Source organism: Meriones unguiculatus, chromosome 1 (genome assembly GCF_030254825.1).
Source record: "Meriones unguiculatus strain TT.TT164.6M chromosome 1, Bangor_MerUng_6.1, whole genome shotgun sequence".
In the NCBI taxonomy this organism is placed as follows: Eukaryota; Metazoa; Chordata; class Mammalia; order Rodentia; family Muridae; genus Meriones; species Meriones unguiculatus.
The window spans coordinates 155,140,273-155,166,687 of NC_083349.1; the positions used below are offsets into that span (position 1 = coordinate 155,140,273).

The 26,415-nt window shown below is 47.8% G+C and overlaps 1 protein-coding gene across 2 annotated transcripts in view; it reads right to left on the bottom strand.

Moving 5' to 3' along the window:
* Positions 1–1,058: 1,058 nt before the first annotated feature.
* Panx1 (pannexin 1) overlaps positions 1,059–26,415 on the bottom strand; it is a 38,382-nt gene continuing 13,025 nt past the window's right edge. Inside the window, exons 2-6 of one of the 2 annotated variants that reach the window (XR_009586770.1) lie at positions 18,808–18,947; positions 10,201–10,421; positions 7,918–8,576; positions 6,114–6,254; positions 1,059–1,312 (exon numbers count right to left, since the gene is read on the bottom strand). Coding sequence is in view for 1 of the 2 variants with exons in the window: in XM_060369551.1 (XP_060225534.1) it covers positions 6,175–6,254; positions 7,918–8,576; positions 10,201–10,421; positions 18,808–18,947 (1,100 nt within the window). In the remaining variant the exon portion in view is untranslated. Of the gene's footprint in view, positions 6,255–7,917; positions 8,577–10,200; positions 10,422–18,807; positions 18,948–26,415 lie in introns of both variants that reach the window. The other variant, XM_060369551.1, reaches the window with a different exon arrangement.

Genomic DNA, 26,415 nt, shown 5'->3' on the forward strand with positions numbered 1-26,415 from the left:
CCCTACTGTGGAGGAAGGGCGGGGGGGGGGGGGGGAACAAGGGCGTGTACCTGGCTGCCTTAGGTTGGGCGAAACAGATGTGTAGCAGAGAGGACTAACTGGCCCAGGGAAGGGCTCCCTCCTGATCCATGCTCCCTTCCTCACCCAGCAACCTGAGGGTTTGCAGTGTCAGCTAAGTGTCCGGGCACTGGAGTAGGCGTCGGAGTACCGGGACAAGTACCGGGACCTGCCTCCTGGGCTTCGTGGGATGGTGAGAGGGACAGGTGTCAGCACAGTCAGGTGGAAACGTGTGAGGACTTCCTGCAGCGGATAGTAGAGCTGATTGTCAGAGAAAGGAGAAGAGAGCACAGTATCCAAGGCTGAAAGGCCGTTAAGGAATGGTGCAAGTGGCTGTTCCAGATGGAGGGAGAAGCCTGGGCCATAAGCCTGCAGAGATGAGCAGCTGGTAGAGCCGGCTAGGGTTGAGACAGTAGTTTCTCCGGCTCAGCCTCCAGGTAACACCACCAGGGATCCTCACATTGACAGTGAGACCCCCAAGCTGAGTACCTGGCTGAGCTCTGTCCAAATTCCTCACATAGAAAGCTGCAAGAAAAGCAATGAATGCTTTGGGCTGTTAAGTGTGCAGTTGTTTGTTATAGGGCAACCGAAAATGAATGCAACATCCAGATCCCCGGGGACCTGGAAGCATTAACAGAGTGCTGAGCATATGCTAGGGACTCCGCTAAAGTTTTGCATGCCTTTGGTCTATTAAACCGGTGAAGTGTATTAACTTCTATTGTAGAAGTGTTCTCCTCTCAGCAGAGGTGAGTAGGCCAGCTCATGTCCATCTGCACATGGTCCCAACCAGGCAGCACAAACTATACTCTAAAAACGCCAGCCTGTGGGCCTCTCATGGAGCCTTCCTTCATTTACTGCCAGCTGGATGTGAGCAAGTGTCGTGGAGGCTCCCGAACATCACCCATCACCAGGCAGGGATGAGCCTTAAGGCATCTCAAGACTCATTCTCTGGCTCCATCTTCAGTGAAGAGTCCTACAGGGCTCAAGAAAGACCATGACTCTTTGTTACTTAGAAAAGTTTTATTTAGGGGACATCAGAGCACAGAACTAAAGCACCATTTGCCGCTGTCTACAGACACACAGCTTCTTTAGGTGGACATCGGTATAGGGTGGCAGGTACTTCCCATGGAAGCACCGAGTTCAGTGGTACAATCAGCTTTCAGATGTGTTCTTCACAAGATTCTTTTCTGACACCGTTCTCACATTTGTACTTTGTGGGACGAAAGTGAGGATGAACTTGGTGTTTAAAGTCGTTCTTCATCGGCCCAGTGTTTTTACCAAATGAAACAGAAAAAAAACAACATACATATTTTTCTTAAAAGGTTTCAGAAAAATGTAATCATTAGAAATTTAATTTAGACTCCACCCAGCAGAGGATCTAAGCAGATGCTAATACTCACAGGCAAACAGAGCGCAAGGAGTCTTACGTAAGAGTGGGGAGATAGAAGGACCCAGAAGGGAAGGAGTTCCTTAAGGAGACCAACAGACCCAACAAATCTGGGCCACGGGGGGCCTTTAGAGACTGTTGCACCAACCAAGGACCACGCATGGGGAGGACCTAGACTCCCTGCTCAGATGTAGTCAATGGGCAGCTTAGTCTCTCCCTAGTAAGGAGAGAAGGGGCTGTCTCTGATGTGGACTCTGTTGCCCAATCTTTGATCACTTCCCCCTGGTGGGGGAAGCCTTGCCAGGCCACAGAGGAAGAGGATGCAGGTGGGAGGAGGGCTCCCCCTTTTTGAGAAATAGGGGGGGGAAGGGAGAGGAAGAGATGGAGGGTAGGACCAGGAGAAGATGAGGGAGGGGGCTAAGATCAACATGTAAATAAATTACAAAAAAATAATTTAAATAAAAAAAAGAAATTTAACTTAGCTGGGCACAGTGGCTCGTGCCTTTAATCCCGGCACTAAGAAGACAGGTAGGGCCAAGCGAATCTCTGAGTTTGAGGCCAGCCTGGTCTACGAAGTGAGTTCCAGAACAGCCAGGGCTACACAGAGAAACCTTGTCTCAAAAACAAACAAAAAAAAACCCCTGTCTCAAACACACACACAGACACACATACCACCACCACCACCACCAAAACAAAAAAACTGAAGGAGAGAAATTTAACCTATCCACAGAACACCACTGTACTGAATGCCACTAAAGTGCCATTACGGCGTTTTTAAAAGACCAACTTGTTGTCAAGTGGAGCAGACTGTGTTTGTTTTTCTTCGGAACACTTACCACACTGCAGATTCCTACAGTTTTCTCCTGTGGTTGAGCAATGGAAAAAGTACCACAAGACACAAGAAACTTTGTACTTTCAGGAATCTAAGAACAATTACTGATTAAAATCTACATGCTTCGGTGACAAAGTACTTTACAGCTAAAAAGATCCAGAAACACAATATGTCTAATTTGATTCAGGCAGGAAAACCAACTTTGAATTAGCACCTATTATATTCCACAGCTGATACAATAGCATCTCTGTCAATCTTCTAAAAGAGGTTCCGATGTTCTTGTGAGAAATAAGGCCAAAATGCCAACAGCTGCCCCAAAGGAGCCATTCACCTCGGCGCCCACAGACAAACCATTAATTGGTAATTGCGCATTTTAACCACTGCTCCTTTAAGAGGTTAATTCTGCATTGCTGAGACCAGGACCTTAAGACTCTCACTTCCCCAGTCACTGCCAGACAGCCTTGAACTTACGCTGAACTCGGGAAGTGGTCACGACTCATCCCAGATCAATAGCTAAGAATCTAAGAACCGCCAGTGTGTACAGGGAAAGGCTGTCTGTAACAAGACTCTGTTCTACCAGTCAGTGCAAGGAGCCTTCCCGCTACCCTCTCTGGTGGGGGACCACATGCCTTTTAAATCAGATCCTAAATGCCAACACACTAAGGCTCCCTACTGTTTCCCTTGCTTGCTCACTCAACCCGTGTTTACAGAGCTCGTGGTGTGTCTCAGCCGCTGATTTAAGAGTTGGTGGTACAGCAGCGAATCAAGATTCCTGACCTTTGTAGATCCATTTGTGCTGCTCTGACACATAGATTAAACCAAGCAGGATGTGTATCCTGAAAGGTGCAGCCATTCTTCTTTCAGTGGGGGCTAGTCTTGGAAAGGAAATGTTTACAGATGTTTACACACGTTAAAACATACATGCAAACCAGAGAAGTGGCAGTTTCTAGCCCCTAACAGTACCACTGGAAAGCAGGGTGATGCTCCATAAGTGGTATGTTGTGCCCATCTCCCCCATGCTCCAGAGACACGGAACAGAAGGGAAGATAGGAAGAAGTTAGCCTTGTGACTCCAGGGAAAACAAGATCGATGCTGTTGCCTAGTCTCTCCAGGCCAGAGGCTGGCAACCTGAGTCTGACTCTAGCAAATGAAGGGGTGTAACGGAAAGGCAGCATTCTCTCGGAAGCATGCAAACATGACTCAATTAAGTGAACGTACAGCCAGGTCTCACACTGCAGGCAACAGCTTTCTCATGGGCCAGGTACACTTGGCTCAGCGTGGGGCTTGCTCCTTGGCAAGCACAAGCTACGACAAAATATGCATCTGTAGCTTTAAAAATAGCCTCTATCCCAAGCTTGAGGGCCTCTATGCTGGAGGAGGCCTCCAAGTGTCCCTTGGTAAAACTGCAAATGTACTAGAATTCTGCTTCCAGAAGGATCTGTGCTGCCTCTGCTGCCACACTGCTGTGTCAAACAGCAGTCCAGTAAGGAAAACAAGTCATTTGCCAAGCCTTAAAGCAAGGTCAGTGGCCCCAGAGTGGTCGTTTAGGATGTTTGTAATAAAAGGAGAAGTCCTTACAAAAGCCTTCCTGTCATCTCTCGAGAAGTGCTCCAAGGCAGCAGGTCGGCAAGGGAAGGGTTAACCTCCCAACTGCTGAGCATCAGCCCCTCAGAGTTCTAAATCCACCACGTGCCCACAGGCTGCTCCCTGGAAGGGAAGTAGAGAAGCCAGCTAGGCCCAACGGCTCAAAACCACGGATATTGCTTTATCCAAACCTCTCTAGAGAGGGTTCACGGCTGAAGATGGTCATCTGCCTCCAGGCGAACAGCAGACCCCATAAATCACCAGCCATGGAACTCAGGGCAGCAAATGGGCAGGGGGACCATACGATATGGTTCCTCCCAACACCACAGAGGGTTTCCACCTTTCTGGAAGGGTCTTTATTGTGGGCATTCTATCTTCTCTTAGTGCCTACATACGTCTTTGCTACATTTCGAGGCTCTGATGCCCTCAATATAGGACCTGCCTGCTCATACGTGCCACGGCCAGTACCAAGCGTGATGCCTGGGATGCTGTGGAGTTGTCTTGGAGCTCAGGGTGAGGATGGGAGGGTAAAGTGCAACAGGAACCCAAGCACACTTTCTGACCAGAGGATTACACACGCTTAGGCTCAGACAGTTCCTGATCTTCTAAAATAAAGTAGGAATTTTTACTGCATCAAAGTACATGTTATGGGTAGGCTACAAGAGAGATGAAGCTTTTTGAAAAAAAAAAAAAAAATCCATATCCTAAAAAAAAATATTTTAAAGGTCATTTCGAAGTTTTTTAAAAACAAAACAAAACATAAATACACATTGTGGAGAATGGTAATGGAATGTCTCAGACATGGCAATGTAAAAATATACAGGATCGGTTTCTTAGTTACCGCTTCTCAGCCATACCGTAACTCAACAGAAAGAGACATCATGGACCTGTGCCATGCAGAGCACCCAGTGCACTCCTGATACTTATGTGCGCTTTCCCACTCAGAAACCGCCATAAAATACAACAAAACTGTTTTTTCTGTACATTCCCAAAACACACACAACCACTTATGTAACATCTGACCTCACAAAAAGCAATTAGATTAGGCAAACAATTGTCCCTAAGTTTGGACAAAAGTAAAGCAGGAGCTTCCCGAGGACGTTCCTTTCAACAACACATTAAAGACGGGCAGGTCTGCAGACGAAAGAGTCTCCATTTAAAGTGTGAACACAAAACACGTGCACCTTGTCAGAATGGGGCCAGGGTTAGTGGATTCTAAGTCAGCACACATGTTTATACGGTCAGGCCCATAGCTCACACCTGGAACCCCACACCTGGGGGGCCTGAGGGAGGAAGACTGATGCCATTCTGAGGGGCAGGCTGAGCTACAAAGCGAGACCACATCACAGAGCAAAGCTGCTTATAAAGCAATGCCTGTATCTGTGCTCACCACCCATGTGTATAATTTATTCTGCAATTCTTATCAATGCTAGGATGTTCTTCTCAAATGACCTCAGTCACATAAATTAATGCGCAATTTAAAAAGTTGGGCTTAAACTTAAATAATCTGCCTCCAAATGAATGGCAAGGTTAGTGTTGTGTCCGTTCCATGTTCTGTGCACACTGAGCAGAGGAACCCTCGCTGTGTTAACGTGACTCAATAAAATCCTATCCTCCTATCTCGGGTGTCTAGACAACACCTATCAATCGCCACTACATTCAGGTTTCCCACTGGGCTGTTTCTGAAGCTTTCCTCCTGACAGTCACCATGGTATGAGCTGACACACTTCAGACTCCGCCTCCTCAGCTGGGTTCAGTGGACACTGCCTCAGCCTGCTGTCCTGGCAGAGGGCAAAGGGCAGGGAGCAGTGGTTAGAGGACAACAATTAGCTGAGGCTCACAAGTGACCGCAGAGCTTGCACGTACAAGAGCCAAGACATCAGGTCACACCCAATTTAGGACACTGCCACATGGAGGCCCGCTTCACTGGTAGGCCAGCAGTCAGTAAGGGCACACAGAGGGTATTACTAAATTATATCCTGGCATGTTTATTATTATCTCACCAAACAAAGGATCCCCAACGTGCCTGCTCTCTAGAAGCTCAGTCCAGAATGGTGTCTCTGAGGCTCTAGAACAGCCCTTCAACGAGGACTTGAACTACGCCCACTTACTCATTTCCCTACTTTGTCTTGTGGGGCGTTCCTAATCCATCCTTTCATGACACCGTTGGCCAGTCTCTGACACAGTCTCTATCAGAGACTGAGAGGACACACACCACATCAAAACCAGAAACATCTACTGAAAACCACCTACAGATCCAACAGGGGTGCGTCAGCCACAGAAGCCACAGGCTTGAAATTCCAGAGTGAAACCATTAGCATGACGAATTCAGAAGTCTCTGGCGAGAGTTCTTCTCCCCACTGTTTGCTGTTGTTTCGCTGCTCAGGTCCAAATCTGTCAAAATTAAAAGCATTATTTATAAGGGAGGAATAGTAGGGAGGACTCATACTAACCAACTGTGAGAAGGACTTCTCAGACCCATCATTTTCCCATGTCTACTTCTTAATCTAAAGTGTTAAAAGTTACATCAAGGCAAGAAGCCAATAACTCCCTCTTTTAAAGAAAGAAAGGCAGACAGTGGCCGCTCTCTTGGTTATACATGAGGCCTGCTCCATAGGAGGGAATTCACACCTGGACAGCAAGCATGGTCAAAGCCCACAGCTTTAGAGGAGGACCTACGACTGTTATTTTGCTAAACGGACATGTTGTCAAATTCCCTTCTAAATGTTTATATTCCGATCAGCTGCCCTCAGCCTTGGCCAGAGAGCCTTCCTTGGGGTGGGCAGCAGCCAATGAAGAGACACAGAACTGGTTAAAGTGCTGAGAGCTAGTAAGTGCTGCTGAGCGCTCAGTCCTAAACAGGACATCTATATCCAGGCCCAATCCCCAACTCCAGGCTCAGGAAACATCCATGAAGAGGAGCAAGGGGGCAGGGATTAAAGGCCGGCCTCTGACCATGCCATGAGACTCATGAACTCACTGCAGCCATCATCGCTACACAAGACAAAGCCTATATGGTCAGTCACAAAATATAAAAAAGATATGAAGGTGGGCATGGGATATACCGGGTGCACAGATGTATCAGAGGAAGCTGGATATGGCCAACATACACTGTAAACTGCTGGAGGAAGGTTCAACCACATTTTCAAATGCTGATTTCAGTGCCTTGTCTGGGTACTACCCTGCCATGGGCATTGTTAGGAATGTTGAATTATCCCCTGTAGCCATGTGATGAGAAGGAATGTTCCCCAATTATCCCTGATTGGCTAATAAAGATGCTGAAGCCTATGACTGGGCTGGAAAGAGGTAGGTGGAGTTTTTGGTTCTCCGGCTTGGGTTTGAGAGGGGAGAGGACAAGGGAGAAAGCAGAAGAGGTAGAGGGGAGAGGAAGATGGAGAGAAAGGAGCTGCCATAAGGCAAGATGACAATGAGCATGTGCTTGTAAGAACAGACTGATGGAGCTAAAGCTGCCCAGGAGTCATCTGATTGGCAAATGGTTGGCTTTGTGTGGGTTTTAAAGGTACTAGGATTGGAAAAGCTCAGAATCTGCAAAGCATAGTGCTTCAGCTTAATATAAATCATAGTCTCTCTGTGTCAGGCATTGGGGAACTAGCTGGTCAAATAAAACTAACAATGTAATAATTTACTGTAATGATAAATATAAAGACTAATTTATCTTTGTATAGTAAACATGCATGACATTGTCAAAGAACACATAACATATACTAGAAAGAAGGAAAGTCAGAGAAGGACAAAGAGATGACAGGTATAGAGAGGAGGACAAGACAAAGCAAGGGTACACTAGAAACAGGCTGAGTATGAGACAGCAAACCAGATACAGAGAAAGAACAACTAGAGGCGGCTGAGAGGAAGACAGGGAAAGAAAGCACAGATTCATCCTTCTTGGGAAACTTGGGATAACACCAAGTTGTCCCCGCATTCTTGCAGTCTTGGGCTCCCAAGGACAACCCTAACACAACAGTTCAGGGACAGGCAGGGTAAAGACAGATGACCCAGATGCTGAAAAGGAATGCCCCCACTCAGAGAGCCAACCTACCTTTGAAGTCTACTGGCTGCCTCCCCTGGTCCTCTCCCTTGGTCTCTAAGGACATGGGAACTTTTCCATCCATGATGTCCATCTTAATCATGCCCAGGTTAGTCAGGAGCAGCATGGGGTCGATGCCCTGCCCGTTGCTCTTAATGTTCTCCAGCACCTTTAGACACTTGTATGATTTGAGCTCGCTTATGTTCTCCTCCAGAAAAAGGTTGTAGAGGCTCAAGTCGTTGTAGCCTTCAGACTTGAAATGTAGAACATCAAAGGTGGGTAGGATTTCGTAGACTTTGAGAACATCTGTCTTCTGCCGGAATGGGACAAATAGTGTGTAGATGACCACGGGAGCCAGCAGAGCATACACAAGGAGGTTAATCAAGCTGAGCAGCTGGAAGATGCCGACGGCGATGAGCTTGCACTGGAAGTGATCGGGAATGGTGCTGTCATTTCTCAGGACGCCCGACTTGATATTGCACAGAAACTCATCTGAGAGTGAGGAGAGGCTGAAGTAATAGCTCAAGTACACACATGCTAATAGTATAACCATGAACGTCACCAGCCGGCAGCTAATGTATTTCATGATTAAATGACTAGAGTTCTTCTTTGTTTTCAAGTATTGCTCCACGATTGGGTACTTGAAGTGGCTTTCAGATATCTCCCATAGACTGAAAAACAAGGAAATAAAAATAATTCAGGCCCTTGCCAGTCTCATCAAATGTCAAAGGCATGGACATATTCAACACTGCATCACTGAAAACTCAAACCCATGAACTATAACTTCATTTGGGTACTAGTAAATAAAACAAAAACCTTTCTCCTTTTAACACTTTGAACATTTAAAATATTCTGAGTACTTTGCCTGCATGTGTGCAGTGCCCTCAGGAGTCGGAAGAGGGTGTCAGATCCCCTGGAACTGGAGCTATAGATGTCTGTTAAGCCAACACGTGGATGCTGGGAACCAGGCTCAGGTCTCTACAAGAACAGCAAGTGCCTATAACTGCTGAGTCGTCTCTCCAGGCTCCCTTTTAATATTTTAAAGACAGTCTGACTGATAAAATGTGAATTAATACTTAGTAATTTTTAGGGCAATGCCTGGTACCTACAGCTCAATGTTTGTTAACTAAATTTATCAGATCCAGAAGAGCAGCTGTTGGTTTATTATTGTTGTTTTTCAACAACAATCTCCCACTAAGAATGAAAAATAGTAAAAAATAAAAATAAAATTCAACCCAACTAGAACACATATGCTTTTCTACCAGGGAGGGTTGAGAACGTTCAGTGGACCCAAAGGGCACAGAGGGCCCTGGATCTCCTACAACAGACTGCAGTATGGTGTTTATCCATCATCTAGAAATAAAAGGGTAGAAAAACAGGCAAATAAATGCATTTAGTTAACAGTGCTGCACTCAAATACAATGTCTGAAATTGTGATGGCGAGTTTTATGTCAATCTGACATAACCTAGAGTCACTTTAAGAACGGGAACCTCAATTGAGAAAAGGCTCCCTGCCAGACTGGCCCATGGACAAGCAGCTGTTGCTTTTTTTTTTTTTTTTTTGATTGATGATTGATATGGGAGGCCCAGGTCACTGGGGGCAATGCCAGCCCTGGCCTGCTGGTCCTGGGTGCTGTAAAGAAGTGTGCTGAAGCACCCATTAAGAGAAGCCAGTAAGCAGCACGGCCCCCTGGCTTGAGCTTTAGTTCCTGCCTCGAGGTTCCTGCCCTGCTTGAGTTCTTGCCCTGATTTCTTTCAATAGTGGACTGTAATGTTGAACTGTTAGCTAAAATAAATCCTTTCTTCTTCAAGTTGCTTTTGGCCATGGTGTTTTATCAGAGTGACAAAAAACTCTAAGACAGATATATTGCAGGTATTTTTAGAAATAAGACAGCTATTGCTATTATGGTTACTACTGACAATGACAGAATCAGAGGAAGATGTGAGAAGCCAGGGCCTCCACCTGCTGAGTCCACCTCTCTCATCCTTTCTATACGGTTGGCTGCCTCAGAATCCTCCATGCTTTCCCATTATAGTAGATCAAAGCAAGCAAGCAAGACCTTTGATCTTTCCCCCTATGATAACTGCTCTTCCAAGGATGATACTGGACAGGGAAAGAACACTGACCTGAGGACAGTGTGGTCTGAAAAGAGTAGGGGTTCCTTGTCAGTTGGTGGTCGACACCCTCATTACCCTCTTCCCACTCCTGTCAATCAGCACCCTGGCCAACATAGCAGGAGAAAGGGCAGGGAACTGATCCTAGGGTGACCACAGGCAGCCCTCCGGAGTTCTTACCTTTGCCCCACATTCTCATTCACTCCTGGGGGTCCAGGTCCATCTCTCAGGTCCAAATCCCGAGCGCTCTTGGCAGCCTTGATGGCGCGGTTGTAGACTTTGTCAAGTTCTTCCATGATAAACTTCAAGTCTGAGCAGAGGTGTGGGGCGGCTGCGAAGCGCCAGAACAGCGGGGGCAGGTACAGGAGGATGGCAAACAACAGTAGGATGTAGGGGAAGAACTGCAAAGCAAGAGGCGTCGTGGTCAGCACACCCCCTCACAGCAGCAAGAACAAGCCACCATCAGCTTGCCTGGAAGCTGCTGACTGCCGGAAGCTGCACTTGTCCTCATTTCGGGGACAAATGAGCATTCCCATTCCAACCATGGTGTCCATGGTCTCGCGGACACCAGCTCGCTGCCTGCTGATGACTGCTTTTATCTGACCCAGAGCTGACCCTTTTCCATTCAATAGACACTAATTTGAAGGAACTGGTGACTGCACGTAGACAAATAGTGTTTCCTTCTAATCACAGAACAAGAAAAAAATTAATACGCTCTTCTGTCCATCAGCATGATTCCTCATCAGAGTCCCAATTAAGGAACAGGTAAATGTCAAAGTGGCCTTTGCTGTTTTTTCTCCTTTCATTTATTTCTGGTGTTAAGCTCTAGGTTTTTTTGTTTTGTTTTTTTCTTCTTCGGAATTTGGGAAAATGCCAAAGGAACATTATGAAAAATTCTGGCTTCAGTGGACTGGTAACTATACTGTAAAGCAGTTGGAAAAAGCACCTAAAACCTAGAGTGTGGAGGGAGGGAGAGACCCTCACAGCTGGAACAGACCATCACTCTACAGTTGGACAGTGCCCTGTACAGAAAAGCTTCACCACAGTGACAGAATTACAGGGAGGCACCAGGGATGGTGGACATACAGAGCAAGGCAGACGAGACTCAGTGGTTACCAGAGTGAAGAGCACCTGGAACCCAGTCCAACTAGGAGTTCGGGAACACCTTAGCACTGAGCTCTACTGAAGCGAGGCTTTGTGACTTGGGCTGAGAGGTTATGGAGCCTCTGACCCTCAGTTTCCCCCTTTGAAGTGGTCAAGTGACACAGGCGTCATGAAGATGAAACTGGATCACTTGGGAAAAGATGTCAAACATGGCTAATGCCTGGCCTGTCAAAAGCACTCGAGACCACCAGGAAATACCAACAACAGGGCCTCCTACTTTAGCCCTTCAAATGACCCACAGGCCTGTGGGGATCACTCCTGTTGAAACAGGGAAGGGAAGCTTGGAGTGGTTTCTGGCCCAGATCACAAAGCTGGCAAGTGACTCAGAATACGACCCACAAGCTACAACTCTGCATGCTCTACACAGCATTACATCACAGTGTTCCAGTTCCACAGTTCACTGTAGTGACAACAGGGTCATTCTGACTGGACACACGATCCTCTCCTTAAACATACATAGGAGTAGGCAGGAGTGCCAGACCTGTTGTAGGCATAAGGTTACTGTGTAATTCAAACGCTGATTTCATTAACACCCCCCCCCCCCAATATCTGGTTGCAATCCTTGTTCTGAGAATCTCTGGCCCCACTGTTGTGTAAACACTGCTCCCCAGTTGACCCCTGGTATGCCAATAAAGCAGCTTACAGCCAATTGCTGAGCAGGGGAAAGAATACTGGGCTGCACTTCCGGCCAGCTAGGGGAGGAAGAGTTAGAGGAGGAAATAGGGGATTCAGCATGGGCAGAGGTCCAGGAGACATCAGGAGAGACAGCTCAACAGGAAAGCTACAAAATGCAAAAGTATCTCTGAGATTTACACTGGGGGTGGCGGGAGGCAGACTAGCTTAGAGAGAGCTGCACCCTGACCTCAAGGCCTGAAAGGTGCTGGCCATCAACTTGAAGGAAGAACAGTTGAGACTTGGTTCATCCAGTGTTCCTGGGAGGAGGAGATACGCCCTCCCTTTGCCCGGCTGCAGCAGTCCGCCCAGGATGGCACCTTTGCTTGTGCCTCCCACACAGGCCACTGCTGCCGGCCGCCAAGCTGGAGATACAGGCTGGTTCCCATCAATCTCTCGGAGTCCTCAACCGGCTGTGAGCACAACTGCTGATTCTCAGTGCCCCATGGAGCCGCTCCAACAGGTAGCACGACCACCCTTTCCAACTCCTGGCTGCACCAAACTCACCAAAATGCTGGTGAGTCTCTTTCCAGAGACTCAGGGTCAATGCTTCAACACCCGGGTACCAAGACAGATGGCACTGGACACAAATGGCCTGGCAGCTGACAAATCAAGCTAAGTCTCCAACCAAGGTGTCCTGTAGACCCTGCAGGGCTTTACCCCACAAGCTGGAGGTGGGGGTTACAATTTTTTTAACACCCTCTCTCCAGAGGTCGCCTGTACCCTAGGCTAGTTATCAGCTCAACATGTAGCAGAGGATGACCTTGATCTTCTTGGCTCCACATCTCAAGGGCTGAGTACAGGCCTGATACACCAGCAGAACAACCACTTTTCCTGGGTTCCTTTTCCTTTTGGTTTTGTTTTTCTGATACAGGATCTCACTCTATAGTCCAGGCTAGCCAGGAACTTGAAGAGTCCAACCTGGTCTCAGTCTCCCTGGTGCCGAGATTAACTGGTTTACACTGCTAGCTTTGTGACCTTTCCTTATTCATTCTGTGCCTATGAATATTCTTGTTTTATTTTATTTTTTTGGGGGGGAGGGTTATTAGTGCTTCTCAAAATGCTTCTTAGGGACCTGTTTGGGAAGTTAGATCTAGGGGTAGCAGACTGATAAAATGAACTGAAAAATAAAATTTCTTTTTAAAAGACAAAACAAAGAAACCAAAACACATGGTGCACAGACATGCATGAAGCAAAAGGCATAAAATAAGTAAATTTAAAAAAAAACCAAGAAACTTTGAGTGTGAAACTGTTTGGGAAACACGGCCATGGAACATATAGTTAGCTTTAATGAGGTCATGTAAGTAGGGATAACCCCAAAACTGATGGCTGGTAAAGACAGACCATAGGAGGGAGCCCGGTGAGGGTGAAGGTCACCATCCGAGGACTGGGTGTGTGACACCTCTGTCAGCACTTTAGTCTGTGGATCAAGGAGAGAATGAATCCCCACTATGGAGTTTGTTCTGGTCTGTGGTGGTTTTTACAGACGCTCTGGGGTACACCAAATGTTAGCCTCCCCCCCCCATGCTGTGCACAGCAGGAAGCCCCTGGTGGAGAGTGCGAACAAAACAACAAAGCAGTACAGAGAGCACACAGAGGTGGAAGGCAGGGGGCCTCTGCAGCAGAGGGCAGAAATGATGGTGCTCGTGACAGAGCTGCTCAGAGCAGAGGGACACACGGGAGATGGAAAGGCAGAAGACCCCGAGGACTATAGTGGGCCTGAGACCTACACAGAGATGTGTTGGGAGGTGGGAGGCAGACCTAAAGTCAGAGACACGAGATGCCTCCAGTCAGAAGACCCTGTGGAGATGTGCAGTAACAGCTGAGAGAAAAGGGGGAGTCTGGCTTGTGACTCAGGACCTGAAAGCATAGGCAGACGAAGCCAAGAGTGTGACACTGGAGATCACCCTAGAGAATGGGAGAAGCCAGAGAGAGCACCCACACTGGGGCCCTGTGATATATCAGGGTCAGACAGAGTGAATATTGAAGAGACAGGAAGGTTAGGAAGTAGGAATCGGGCAAAATGAGAGCATCTTGCATTTAGGAACTAGAAACACAGGTGTGAAGGATGTTGGCCCTGGCTGTGGGGTGTTCCATAAAAACTCCCTTAAACAGTTCCCAGTACAGGGAATAGAGAATGGAGGCAATGAATCCTGAGCAGCCTTCAGAATGCAGACAGAAAAGACATTAAGGGGACGATAATTAGGCTTTGCGGCTGGTGGCTTCCGAGCCGTGAGTGGCACCCCAGAGTCCTGGAGAAGACAGCAAACAGAATGTCTGCATGGAAGAAGGAAAGGACTGAGCCAGGAGACACAGAGTTACAAGCAAGGGGCGAAGTTCTGCTTGGGTCTAAATGCTCCCTGTGGTATTGTGCCCTTGTCTGAGAGCACTTTAGGATGCATTCATTCCTCTCTGCTCCTGACTGTGGTTGCGATGCTCCCAGTCCTGTTACCCTGACTTCCCCACAGCGCGGGACCATAACCAGGCACTAGAACCTACACACTGACATAAACCACTTCTCCTGTAGTTTGCTTTTTGTTCAGGTAGTTTATCACAGCAACAGACATGAAACTAAAACAGACATGGATTGCAGGTCTGAGCAGACATCTCCACAATGCCCAGTGATGTGCAGGCACACGCTGTTTAAGGAACACCAGTCTAAATTGGTGGTGCCCACTGAGGACCCCAAGCCAGGCCAGCAGCATCAGAATCTTCCAGATTCTGAGAGAACACTCTCTCTCTCTCTCTCTCTCTCTCTCTCTCTCTCTCTCTCTCTCTCTCTGCATTAACCCCAATGTTAAAAGTTCCACCCCGGCAAGTGTGGCTGGGGCTCGGACCCCTGTGTTTGCACATATTCCAGGTAATGCCAGGGGCTTCTGGTGAACCCACCAACTAAGTCTCTATGACTCTGCTCTGAAAAATATTTTGCCCACTTTGTTAAGTACTTTTTTTTTATTCTGATTTTTCCTCCTTTAAGGGTTCTATTTCAAAGACAAACCCGACCAATCTTTGCCAACACGCTGAATGTGGAGAACATTCAGAAGTCGAGCAGTCTTAGAGCGCCCCCTGCTGGCTTCCTGGATGCATTCCCATGGCCGGCAAAGACTACCTGCTCTTATGGAAACCATCAGCAGTAGAAGAGCAAGGCCAGAGGAAGGGATGAGAGAAGCTAAGTCTTGTCAGCAGGAGGAACGGTACCACCAACAATGCCGGGTCCACAGTGACAGCCACTTAAACATTACACTGAAGAAGGTCTTTGGAGGGATTGGAGTCTCTTGGTTTTACTGGCTTGAACTGAGCCATATTGAAATAAACCCTCTACTCCCTCCCCACAGTGAGCACTGCACCTGCAGAACCAAGCCTGGTTCTATGCGGGGCACAAGCTGGGTGGCTGCCGAAAGCTGAGCACTGGGACCTGAGTGGACCCTGAGCTCGGTGGATGGACAGTGGCCACCGCTTCATAATCTCTATGCAGAGAACCGTAAGATGAACAATTAGAAATTAGGCACGACCAGTCACTGGATACATGTGCCACAGTGACCCACTTAGAAAAAAGTGATTTTAAAAGACTATTAGGGGTTTTGTAAGCTAAAAATCTCCCCACTACTTCTATTTAAAACTATATCAAATCATCCTTTTGCACTGTTATTTAGTATGTAGACTGTACCACTATAAAGTATTTTTACTTCAAGTTTTACATTAAATATGTTTCCACACTTTATTTTTAAAAGGTGAAAAACATTCAGTGTGGGAATACAGGAGCTATGACTACCAATCTGTGCTCAACTCGAAAAGCCGCATCTTTGTTCCTATATGAGTGGATGCTGGGAACCAGACTGAGGTCCTCTGAAGAGCAGAACAAGCTCCTAACCACTGAGCTGTCTTGGTTTCTACGCCCCGCTCACTTCTGGGACTGTCACAAACAAATCCCACACACTGAACAGCTGAGGACAATGTGAGTCTTTCCTGACAGTTCTGTAGGCCAAGATGTTTCCTCCAAAGGCCCTGGGGAGATCCTTCCTTGCCTCTCCCAGCATCCTTGGCCACAAGTGTTTCCACATTGTCTCCACTCTGTGTGTGTCTACATCCAATTTTTCTCCCCAGAGGAGGACACCTGCCATATTAGGTGAGGGCACAGTTGACTCCAGGATGGCTCCTCGTAACCCACCAACTATATCAGTAACAGACGTGTTCAAATAGTCATATTCTAAGGCACAGGGGGTTAACACATTAAGATGGCATTATTATCTTCTAGGTGACAACATTCAACCCACGGCACCACAGCCATGCAGTTCATCTTGGTCTCAATGCCCAGCATAGACCCGGCAGCACTTGGTACTGACAACCTGTTCTTTATTCCTTCAGGAAAGCCCCTCCATTGCAGCTCTGTCTTCTGTGGGTCCCTCTTATTCAACCAACTCTCCAGACTCTGTCATCGTTAGCTTTTGAATGCCAACTTGACACAGCCTTCAGTCATCTGACGGGGGTGTGGGTGGGGGAGCCGCAAATGGGAAACTGCTACTTCGTAACTGTGATTTTGCTACTGTTATACATGTAAACATCTGATATGCAGGATATCTGATATGTGACTCTCCCAAAGGGGTTGTGATCCACAGGTTGAGAACCTACTGTAGCCACTGCCTTAGTGCCTGTTAGTTCAGCACCTTCAGTGTCTTCTCTAGCTGCTCAGTCCAGGGCAGGCACAGGACTCTCACATTACACAGCCTCCCCGGACACAACCTTCCCTCCTGTTACACCCAGCTTATGGCCTCTGTGTACAAAGAAGGCACATTTTCTGAGAAGAAAAGGGCCAGGGTTTTTGTTGTTGTTTTGTTCTTTTTTTCTTTTCTGAGCATCATCATTTCCTCAGCACACACTCTTTACCCACAACACCGGCTGCCACTTCTCCACTAAATCCCTGCTGCCAGGGAATAACAAGTCCAGTAAGCCGGGCTCCACCTGAGAGCAGCTGGGGGATTTAAGGGCTCATGACTCTGTCTGCAAGCCTGTCCTTGGTTTCTGGAAAAACCACACTTTCCCTTTCCTGTCTCGCTTTCTAATTATTCTCTGGCACATTCATTCCACCAAGCGTGCGAACTCTGAGTGTTGGAGATGCCATCTGGGGCCTGCTGCTGCCAAGCATACATCCTAGCACGAGGAGAACCCTCCATTAACATCAGTTAAAAGAAAGTCCGCGTCACTGCAGCTCGAAAACCTCCCTTTGATTCTATTTCCCTGTGACAGCCTCCACATACCTCAACTCTGAGTCTGCTACCCCGGCCGAGTCTGATGGAGACTTCCTCTTGGCCTGACTTTTCTCTGGGTCTTCCTGCATTGTGGTATGTCTGCTGAATGCCGAACACCCTGCCTAAGGCAGAGCACACACCTGAGGCTCTGGATGATGTCCCCTTCCTCCCGGGAGGACTCGGCTTCGCTTTCGGCAGGCAGGCGACCCAGAGACATCATCCAAGCCCAAGTCGTCTCGGAAATGATTCAGACCAGAGCTGTAACCCCTGGGAGGGAACCCCTTACTCCCAAAGAAAGGCTTTCTAGGGTCCTAGCCATGCTCGAGTGTTGACCAGGCAGGTTTCTTCAATTTCTGTCCCCAGTCCTGAGAGCCTGACAAGAGCTCTGCTCAGACACTCAAAGCCACCACAACAAAGGAGCTCAGCACTAGAAAGAGCCGCAGCAGGTCGGCTGAGACACAGACACCCTCCTTCCTCCCTTGACTAGGAACTGGGAGTCTGCAGGCCTGGGTTCTGTTTGTGCAGCCCCAGACGAGTCTATGACCCTGGCCTTGTCTCAAGGCTTCCTCAGTGTTTCCTGTGAAAACCATCTGGAAAAAGATTTTTCTGGAGTCTTTCTTACTCCAGCGGTCTCACAGTGGCTACTGTCCCTGCCAACTCTCGCCTTAAGTAATCCCAGCTACAATCTGAGGCTCAGCCAATGCCAACCCAGAGACTGGTTAGAACCTGGCATTTCCGCAATGACGTTTTAACATGGGCGCAAACTACAGCAACATAGATTTTGATTTACAGAGCTTCTGACCCTCTGCAAGTGTGCCCACTTGTGCTGAAGGTCTTCACAAGGTGATGGACCGACGCATAAAGCCGACAAGGACCCACCCAGCACTCAGGAGGTCTTTTAAGAGAACGCTGGCTGGGTGTACAGAAGCAGTTAGAGTAGCAGAGGGTCTACAGTCAGCTCTCGTGCTGCAGAAAATACAAGTCTGCATTTTCTTCAGTAAAGGAGAGTATCAGAGGATGCAAATGTTCTGGTTGTTTTTTTATGAAAGGCAAAGAAACCAATGAATGAAGGACGGGATAAATCAGAGCCCTGTTTTTTTATGTGCAGAGAAGACCCAAGGTGGCTATCGCCACAGAGAAGACCCACATGTCACATCCTCCCTCACAGACGTCACATCCCTCCTACCAGAGAAGAATGACGGTGTCAAGTCATCACTGAAGAGTGCTCTTCTGTGCACACTGGCTAGCTCCAGCTGCAGTTTCTCAGTCTCTGGTTTCTGTATACCCCACAGTCCCCTGACCTATACCTCTTCTCTCTAATTGAACAGCCTCTTGTGTAGTATCTCTCCTTCCTTTCAGCACATGGACCTACCACAACCCATCCAAGGGCTGTGTACCCAGGATTCACAGCCAGGCTACTGGTGCGTGCTGCAGCAGCACAGTGGCCAGAAGCGACTCAACTATGTCAGTCTTCACTTCTTCTAAGTGTCAAACAAAGGCCCTGGTCAACTCTCTGCAGGGGAATTAAGGACACAAAGGAGACGAAGACGAACATGGTACCTGTCAACGAAGAGCTAAAGTTCAAAGAGCACCCATTTCTTATGTGCTCCACAAAGACGTCTGAGGGGGTCAGTGCTGAGGTTCCTCCTGTGTGGCTGACCTCACACCCTTGCATGGCTGTGGCGGAGGGACGCTGTTGCCTTACCTTGTGCAGCCACAGTGGGAGGTTCCCAGATGTACTCTGCAGGGAGCTCTTTTGCTGCACCGCTGCCCAGCAGTATGAATCCACAAAGGCAGCCTGGCGCCAGGAGAAAGAGCTTGGGGAGAAGCAGCTTATCTGGGTACCTGGGAAGCAAAGCAGAGAGTTCCAGATGAATGAAGCACTCGGGGCCTTCATTCCGCCCCACCTCCTGTCCCCACTGACTCGGACCTGAAGTGTTGCCTGTGTCAAAGCTTCCTGAACTCCACAACATCACGCACCACATGAACACAGGCATCAAAAAAATCTTGACAGTAAAAGGTTTCTGGATATGCAATGACCAAAACTTAGCAAGGCAGGAGGAGCAAGCCAGTAATAATTCCTCCATGGCCTCTGCCTCGGTTCCTGCTTCCAGATTCCTGCTCTAACTTCCATCAGTGACAGACTGTGATGTGGAAATATAAATCAAATGAACCCTTCCCTTCAAGTTGCTCTTGGTCATGTTTATCACTGTCATACAAGGCAAACCGGGAGAGTTACGAACTGCAGTGTTTTAACTAACTGTGCATACAAAGTTTTCTACTTTCATGCAAGCATAAATGGCTATATCACAAAAAAACAAAGGCCAAGTACCATCCTAGTTACACAGAGACCAAGTCAGTATACATCTTTGGGTTGAATTAAGGCAACAAGCACACCCATCCCATTAGTATGTAATTCGCTGCCGTCTTTAATAAGCGGTAAAATTATATATATATACAAGAATGGTGTTAAATAAATGTATAGTACACCTATATATTATATACCTACACACCTGGGTTCTCATAAGAGCCATGAGTGGAAAATGTTTAAGAAGTCAGATCTAGGTTGTGGAGGACCAGGGCAGAGGAGGGGATGATGGTGATGAAGGAACTAAGATGCACATCAGCACATACTAAAACTGAGCACTGTGAAGGTACATCTGGCTGGCAGTGGCCCTAACAGCAGCTTGGACTCCACTGGGGGAAAATTCTAGAAAGAAGTGAAGCTACCGTAAAAACAACAGGGAACAGCAAAAGAACCAGTCAGCATGAACAGAAATGCTGAGTTTAGGAGGCTGAAGGAGAAGGGGTGTCCCATGGGTGGGTGGAATAAAAGAGCAATTCAGTGCAGGTGTGCACAGGTGCACAGTACATGTGTGCATGTAGAGGCCAGAGGTCAACCTTAAATACTCCTCCTCACATTACTTCTTGATAGAAAGTCCTTCAATAGAACTGGGGTTCATAAACTGGACTAGGCTACCAGCCAGCAGGATCTTCTAGCCTCTATATCCCCAACAAGCATGTACCATACCTGGCCTTTTATATAGATTCTGGAAATCTATATAAAAGATAGAGTCAGATTATGCAGCAAGCACTTTCCCCAGTGAGCTTTCTCTGCAGCCCTCAGGAAAAAGGACTTTTTTTTTTTGGTCCCAAGAAAGAGAAGTGTAAAAGAACAATGACCATAGATAACTGGTGGGCCAAGCAGTAATTTTCCATTTCCTTTAAAGAAAAGGAAAAAAATGGCATAAACCAAAGGGTTACCTAAATGGTTTAGATTTAGAAGGCTAATGCCCAAGACAATGAGCCTTCCAACAGAAGATGGATGGAGTTGAGTGAGGATGAGGACAGAAGACCTAAGCCTTCCTTAGGGGTCTGTTGTAAATGTGTCCCTCTGGGAAGGGACTGGAGGATGTGACTTTCTCCACAGCGAAGTGAGAACTGCATCACTCTGCACACACGGGTGTTTTGTGTGCTGGACTCTGAATGGTAGTCACACAACTCACGTGACCTTGGGGTCCAGCAGGGCTGTGCCCCTTGTTTTTATCATGTGTTTATTGGGTTGGGGATGTGTCACAGGCATAGGAATGAGCTGCTGCTCGGTCCCCTTGCCTTCCCCCTCCTCTCTAGTCCCCCTCCAGATGAGGCACACTCTCTCCCACATCCCATGCAGTGTGAGGAGGGCCCAGGGCCTGGGCTCTGCTGCTGTATTTAAACCTCACTCTGCCATTCACTTGGGTGACTCATTGCTGGTAAACCACTTAACCTTCCAAAGCCTGGGTCTCTAATGGGGATGGCATTTACATCAACACTGCACATTGTTGTGTGGACAAGAGAGGGAGGGAGGCAGCAAAGCGGTTACAGTAGTGCCTGGTTCTCACTGGTTGCTCTGTAAGTGCCAGGAAGCAAAGGGCTGACTTTTCCAGCATCGCTTTACAGACTAAAGCACACCCATCATTGTCTCTTGTACTCTATGGAAAGGGGGCAGTGACAGCGAGGTGGACCTCCTTATACCCTAGAATATAAGAGGCCTCCAGGGCCACCTTCCCCTGGGGAGCAGATTATCCATACACTTGTATTAAGAAAAGGAAGCAGTCTGTGGTGTCAGAAGAGTAGACTTTGGAGACGGTGTTGGGTGCATGGTAAAGGCCCTGGGCACCCCATCTTCCTCAGCAGGTGACTTGACACCCAGGCATCAAGAAAGACCTTCACAGTGAGGCTTGGGAGAGACCATCACCAGCCATTGTGAAGCGTCTTACATGAGAAACAGATCTTGCCATCAAGTGAGGGTGTTAAGTATGAGTTGGAGTGGGTAAGACATTTCTGGGTGCCCCTGGCCCCTTTCTCCCATTAAACTCAAGATCTTGCATTTTATAAAACATAGAATCAGAGTGCATGGGTCTCCTCATGCTCTTCCTGCCTCAGTGGAACCCTCCCAACACCTTCACATCACTATCCACCAAGGCTAAGTGTGCAGCTACAATGGAGAAGTAGGGTGAGTAGGCCCCAGGTTCTCCTAAATCTGCTGGTAAGCTCCGTGCTTGGGAACATCTGTCCAAACACTCATGAAAACAGACAGTGCTGTTAAAAGTCCACAGAGGCCTGCCTGGCTCAGAACACATCCTCAGAACACTCATCTCCAGTATTTACGAACATTCTCCCTCAAGCAAACTGCCTCAAGCTCTATGTTGGGAGTTGGGGACCTTTCCCACGGCAGCAGCAGAAACTCTTGAAGAAGAAACACAACTAGACATTTTATAGCAAACATTTTTCAAAAGAGAAAGGAGGAAACTGTGGGCTGGAGACTGAGTACACGCCGAGGTCCTAAGGAAACAGAGAGATGACAGCAGGCAACTGGCACTCGGGAGACACCACAAGCTCCCTCAGCTGTCACCTACTCTAAGGCTCAGTCGTATGGAGAGAAGGAGCCACTTGACCTTTACCCTGGAGGGAACTAAAGCTCAAAGAGGTCCCACCACCTTTCACCATCCTTGCCTCTGGAATCCGTTATTTCAGCAACCCGCCTCTAAAGGAGTCCCCACTAGGGGCTGTTAGGAAAGCATGGCCTCAGCAGATGGTTCCCCCAAGTGGCCAGAGGTGGAAGGCTTTCCGGCAAGGGTTGAAGACATTCCAGCAAATGAAACAGATCAAGGCCCCAGTACTTGGTGTTTTCTGCCTAGCAACCGGAAAGTAACTCAAAGAAGCCCAAAGCCTGATAGAGGAGCAGCACTGGACGGGCACCCAGCATTCAGCCTACATCCCTCCCCTGGTGACGGTCTGACATCAGGGCGGTCAGCCATTGCTGTGGGCTGAGAGGCTTGGAACCTGGGTACTTGGCAAAAGGGCCCCACAAGACTCCAGCACTGTGTCAGCTGAAGGAGAGCACTGCAGTCTCGAGGGCGTGACAGCATTGTTGTGTACCCTGTGCACAGTGGGCATGCCGGGATCTGAATACACAATGTTACTACAGGCTCACGTCCCTAGCTGCTGGTACTATTTTGGGAAGCTCTGGGGTCTTGTGGAGAAGCAGGTCACTAGGGGTTGTGCCTTTGTAGGATGTATCTGGTTCTCTGCCCCTTCCAGTCTCTTTGCGCTTCCTGCCCCATGCTCCCTCAGCCGGAGGCTTTGTAGCCAAGCAGCCTTTGCAACTATGAGCCAAAATACACCCATCCTCCTTCAAGTTGTTCTGAGGGATCTGGGACACTAATTCTTTTGTTTGAGAAAGGATTACTTTAGCACACAAAGGAAAGTGAAGAGTTTCAGGTTTATGCCAAGAAGAAGAAGAACAACAACAAAACCACTTTCTGGCTGGCTGAAATGTAGCGACAGCTGTGGACTTGACACCCACACAGCTGGCAAAATAAGGCAAGATCTTGAAGAAGAAATGTGTGTTTTCTGGGGCTTCACAAAAGAAGTCTCACCTGCTAAGCAGATAACCTGAGCCACAGAGGTCCCTTTACCCCATAAAAGTGCCTCTACCTGGAGCCCAGAGCGTGAACACACCTCCTTGAAGAGCAGCCCAGGGGCCACTACCACTGCCTAGACCCACATTTACTTTGGAAGCAGCACTAGCTCATGAAAAACACAGAGTAACGTAGCCCAAGAAGCAGGCCCAGAGCACAGGGACAAACCGGGAGCCGGCTGAGGTTTCTCAGGGACATTAATGCCAGTTGGGGTTGCCTCCATCCTCCTGCTGAAGGAGAGGCTCTGGTCTACTTCTGCTACTGTCCCCTCTCTTTCTTTAGCTCATACACAATACTGACCTAGAACCAGCAGAAAGGAGCAAGGGCAAGATGAAGAGCGAGGCTGGGTTGTGTCCCATGCCTTCTGACTGACACCCATAGCTCCTCCTGGCTCCCCAAGGGAACGTAAGTTTGCTTGTTATCTGAAAATTAGAAGGCTATAGAAAACAGGCCTCCTAGTGAGCAAATGAGATGCATCAAAACCGTGAATTTAACAAAAATATAAAAACATCAATAGAGAAATCTAGTCAGCCATCGAGAACTTTGAAAAACTGTGGGATTCTAGAAGGTGTCACACCGAACAGGCCACAGGGGGCAGCAGAGGGCTGGGGAAGGACTTGTTTCTTGCTGTTAGCTTTCACCCCCATTCACCCAAGAGAAAAGAGAGACACAAAGACTTCAGGCTAGGGAGAATGGGAAGTCAGACTCCCCATTTTTACCAAAGGATGAGCAAAGAGAAGACATGGGTTACTGGATAAACCTGAGTCTGAGCTGGCAAACTGCAAAAGAGTCTGTTGAGGGGAAAGACACAAGCTGGGGCCACTGTTCTGGGAGGCACAGGAAAAACAATGTGATTATGGTCATAATGCTTATAGCTATTTTCTGCACAGTTTTAAAGTCAACAAAATGTTTTCATTTCACAAAAAATTAGTTACAATTCATTCGCTATAAATTACACACACACACACACACACACACCTATCTCCTATAAGGGATCCCAGCAGATCATAAAACAACCTTCAAAGCACTAAACTTGAAAGCAGCAGCTACCTTTTAAGGATGCCAGGAAAAAAAAAAATGGAAACCATTCTTGTAAACTCCCAAGTTCGACGCAAACAATCATAAAAAAGAACCATGAACACAGTACAGAAAAAAAAAAGATGAGTGCGCAGTTCCTGTGCTAACACATCTCAGGATGACAGAGCAGGCCTGAATCTGCTCTGAATTGGGAGCTTGGGTGCCCGCGGGGTCCTCCTTGGCCACCGGAAAGCTCAGCAAAGCTCCAAGAATCTCACAGTAACTTTTCCTTCCAATCAGGAGCCTGCTCCTCTCCTTGCACCTCTCCAGCCAACTTCTAGCCAAACCCATCTCCAGCTTCAAACACAAGACATTCTGGCAGACACAATTTGCCCACAGCTGCCTTCCCTTTCTCTGTAGGAGCTGACTCCAAAGCATGCACATATCCCATACCCAGAACAGGTGAGAAAACATAAGCACTTTTTAGCACTTTCTGCCGTGCAGATTTAAAATGGAACTGAAGTGATTTTCATGGCAATTAGATGAGGCTAACCCACCAGGACACCTCTGCACGGGCCTGGGCTGCAGAGGCACACGCCTCCGTAACAGCTGCTCTTCGCGTAGACAGGCACTGACACGTCCTGGATCCTTTGCCACCAACTGAACAAAGAGGCAAATAAATGCTCAGCAGCTTGGGGAGACGATGCTCCTTTTGAGACCCACAAACTGGACTAGGCTTAACCAGGGCAGCTGTGCCCCTACAGGGAGAAAAGCAGTATCCTGTGCCTGCTGGGAGCAGGAACCAGGAGTGGTGCCTGAGGTCACTCCCTCAGTCATCATACCAAAGAAAACTTGCATAAAACCTAACATAAACCTGACAGCCCTCCCGGGAATAAAAGTTTGTGACTGGGACCTGAGTAAAAGAAAGGCAAAAGAGAAGCTCAAGGCAAAGAAATATGAAAGATTTTTTTTTTAAGGACTGAATTATTTAAAGTGTTGTCCTCTAAGATAAACTACCTCAGATTCAAAGAATTATTTAGTAATTTGTATCACCGGCACGCAGGACTTTAAAGTGCAAAGGGTATGGTGCTGTATTCATCTCATCCCTTCTTAGATTCAACACTTCATTTTGGTTTTTTCTCCAGACCTAAAGAAAAGTTTCAAGAACATGTCAGTGGCATCCCATTCCATGCTTGGAGTTAAGCACTGCAGCCCTCAGACCTCAAGCCCGCTATCCACATCTGCGCAGCGTGTGCATTCTTCTGCAGCTGAGCCACTTGGTAGCTGCAGGTCTCTATCCCTTTTTGCCAGTACTGTGCATCTTCTAAGAACAAGGGCTTTTCGCAGTCACCAAGCTAAAGTGTGGCAACACGAACTTGAGGAAATAGGCTATCTGTACAAATGTTAGCGTTAACTACCAAGCGGGCACACTGAGGGAGGGACTGCCCAGATCACATTAGCCTGTGGGCATGTCTGGGGGTAGAGCTGTCTCATTAATGATGTAGGAGGGCCCAGTTGACTGAGGGCAGTACCTACCATTCCCTGGACGTGTGGTCCCAGGCTGTGTAAGGAAGCTAGCTGTGTGTGCATCTGGGAGCAAGCCAGTGAGCACTGCTTCTCAGAAGGTTTTTTTTCCTTCAAGACGTAAGATGGGTTCCTGCCCTGACGTTCCTTAGTGACAACTATGACCTGTGAGCTGAAATAAACCCATCCCTCTCCTAAGTTGCTTCTGGCCAGCCAGTGCTCTATCACAGCAACAGAATGGAACTAAGACAGCCTGGGACTAGAAGGGTTTCAGAGCATGTGTACAGAATTTACCAGCTAAGCTCCAAAAATCAGAATTCAGACACACTCCAAAATCTAAACTTTCCAAGCATAATGTTGACGCTCAGAAGTTTCTGATTTTAGAGCCTTTTGCCCTGCAGGTTATCAAATTAAGGTCAATCAACCCGTTTTCAGATTTCCTAAATTACTGTTTACAGCAACAACTTGCTTTTTCTCTAATCAAGACCACATGCTGCATTTAGCTGCCATGCCACCTGATGGTCCCCAGCCTGTCTGTCACCCAGCTAAGCCCAGGCTCTCCATCCAACGCCATGCCCACCTTGACTTGTGCTTGCCTGTTTTTCTGTTTTGGACTTCGGCAGCTTGGGTAGATCACAGGAAAGGGCGGGGCTTTTTCCTTAGGATGCCAGTTTGAGAAGCACAAGATGGCAGCTTCTTGTTAAATGGTGATGTCACCTATGTTCTCATCCTGGGTGCTACCTAGCTCTCACTATGGCAGAAGTGACTTCTCCCCTGTGAAATGCAAAGGGATCTGGGGGGAACCATGG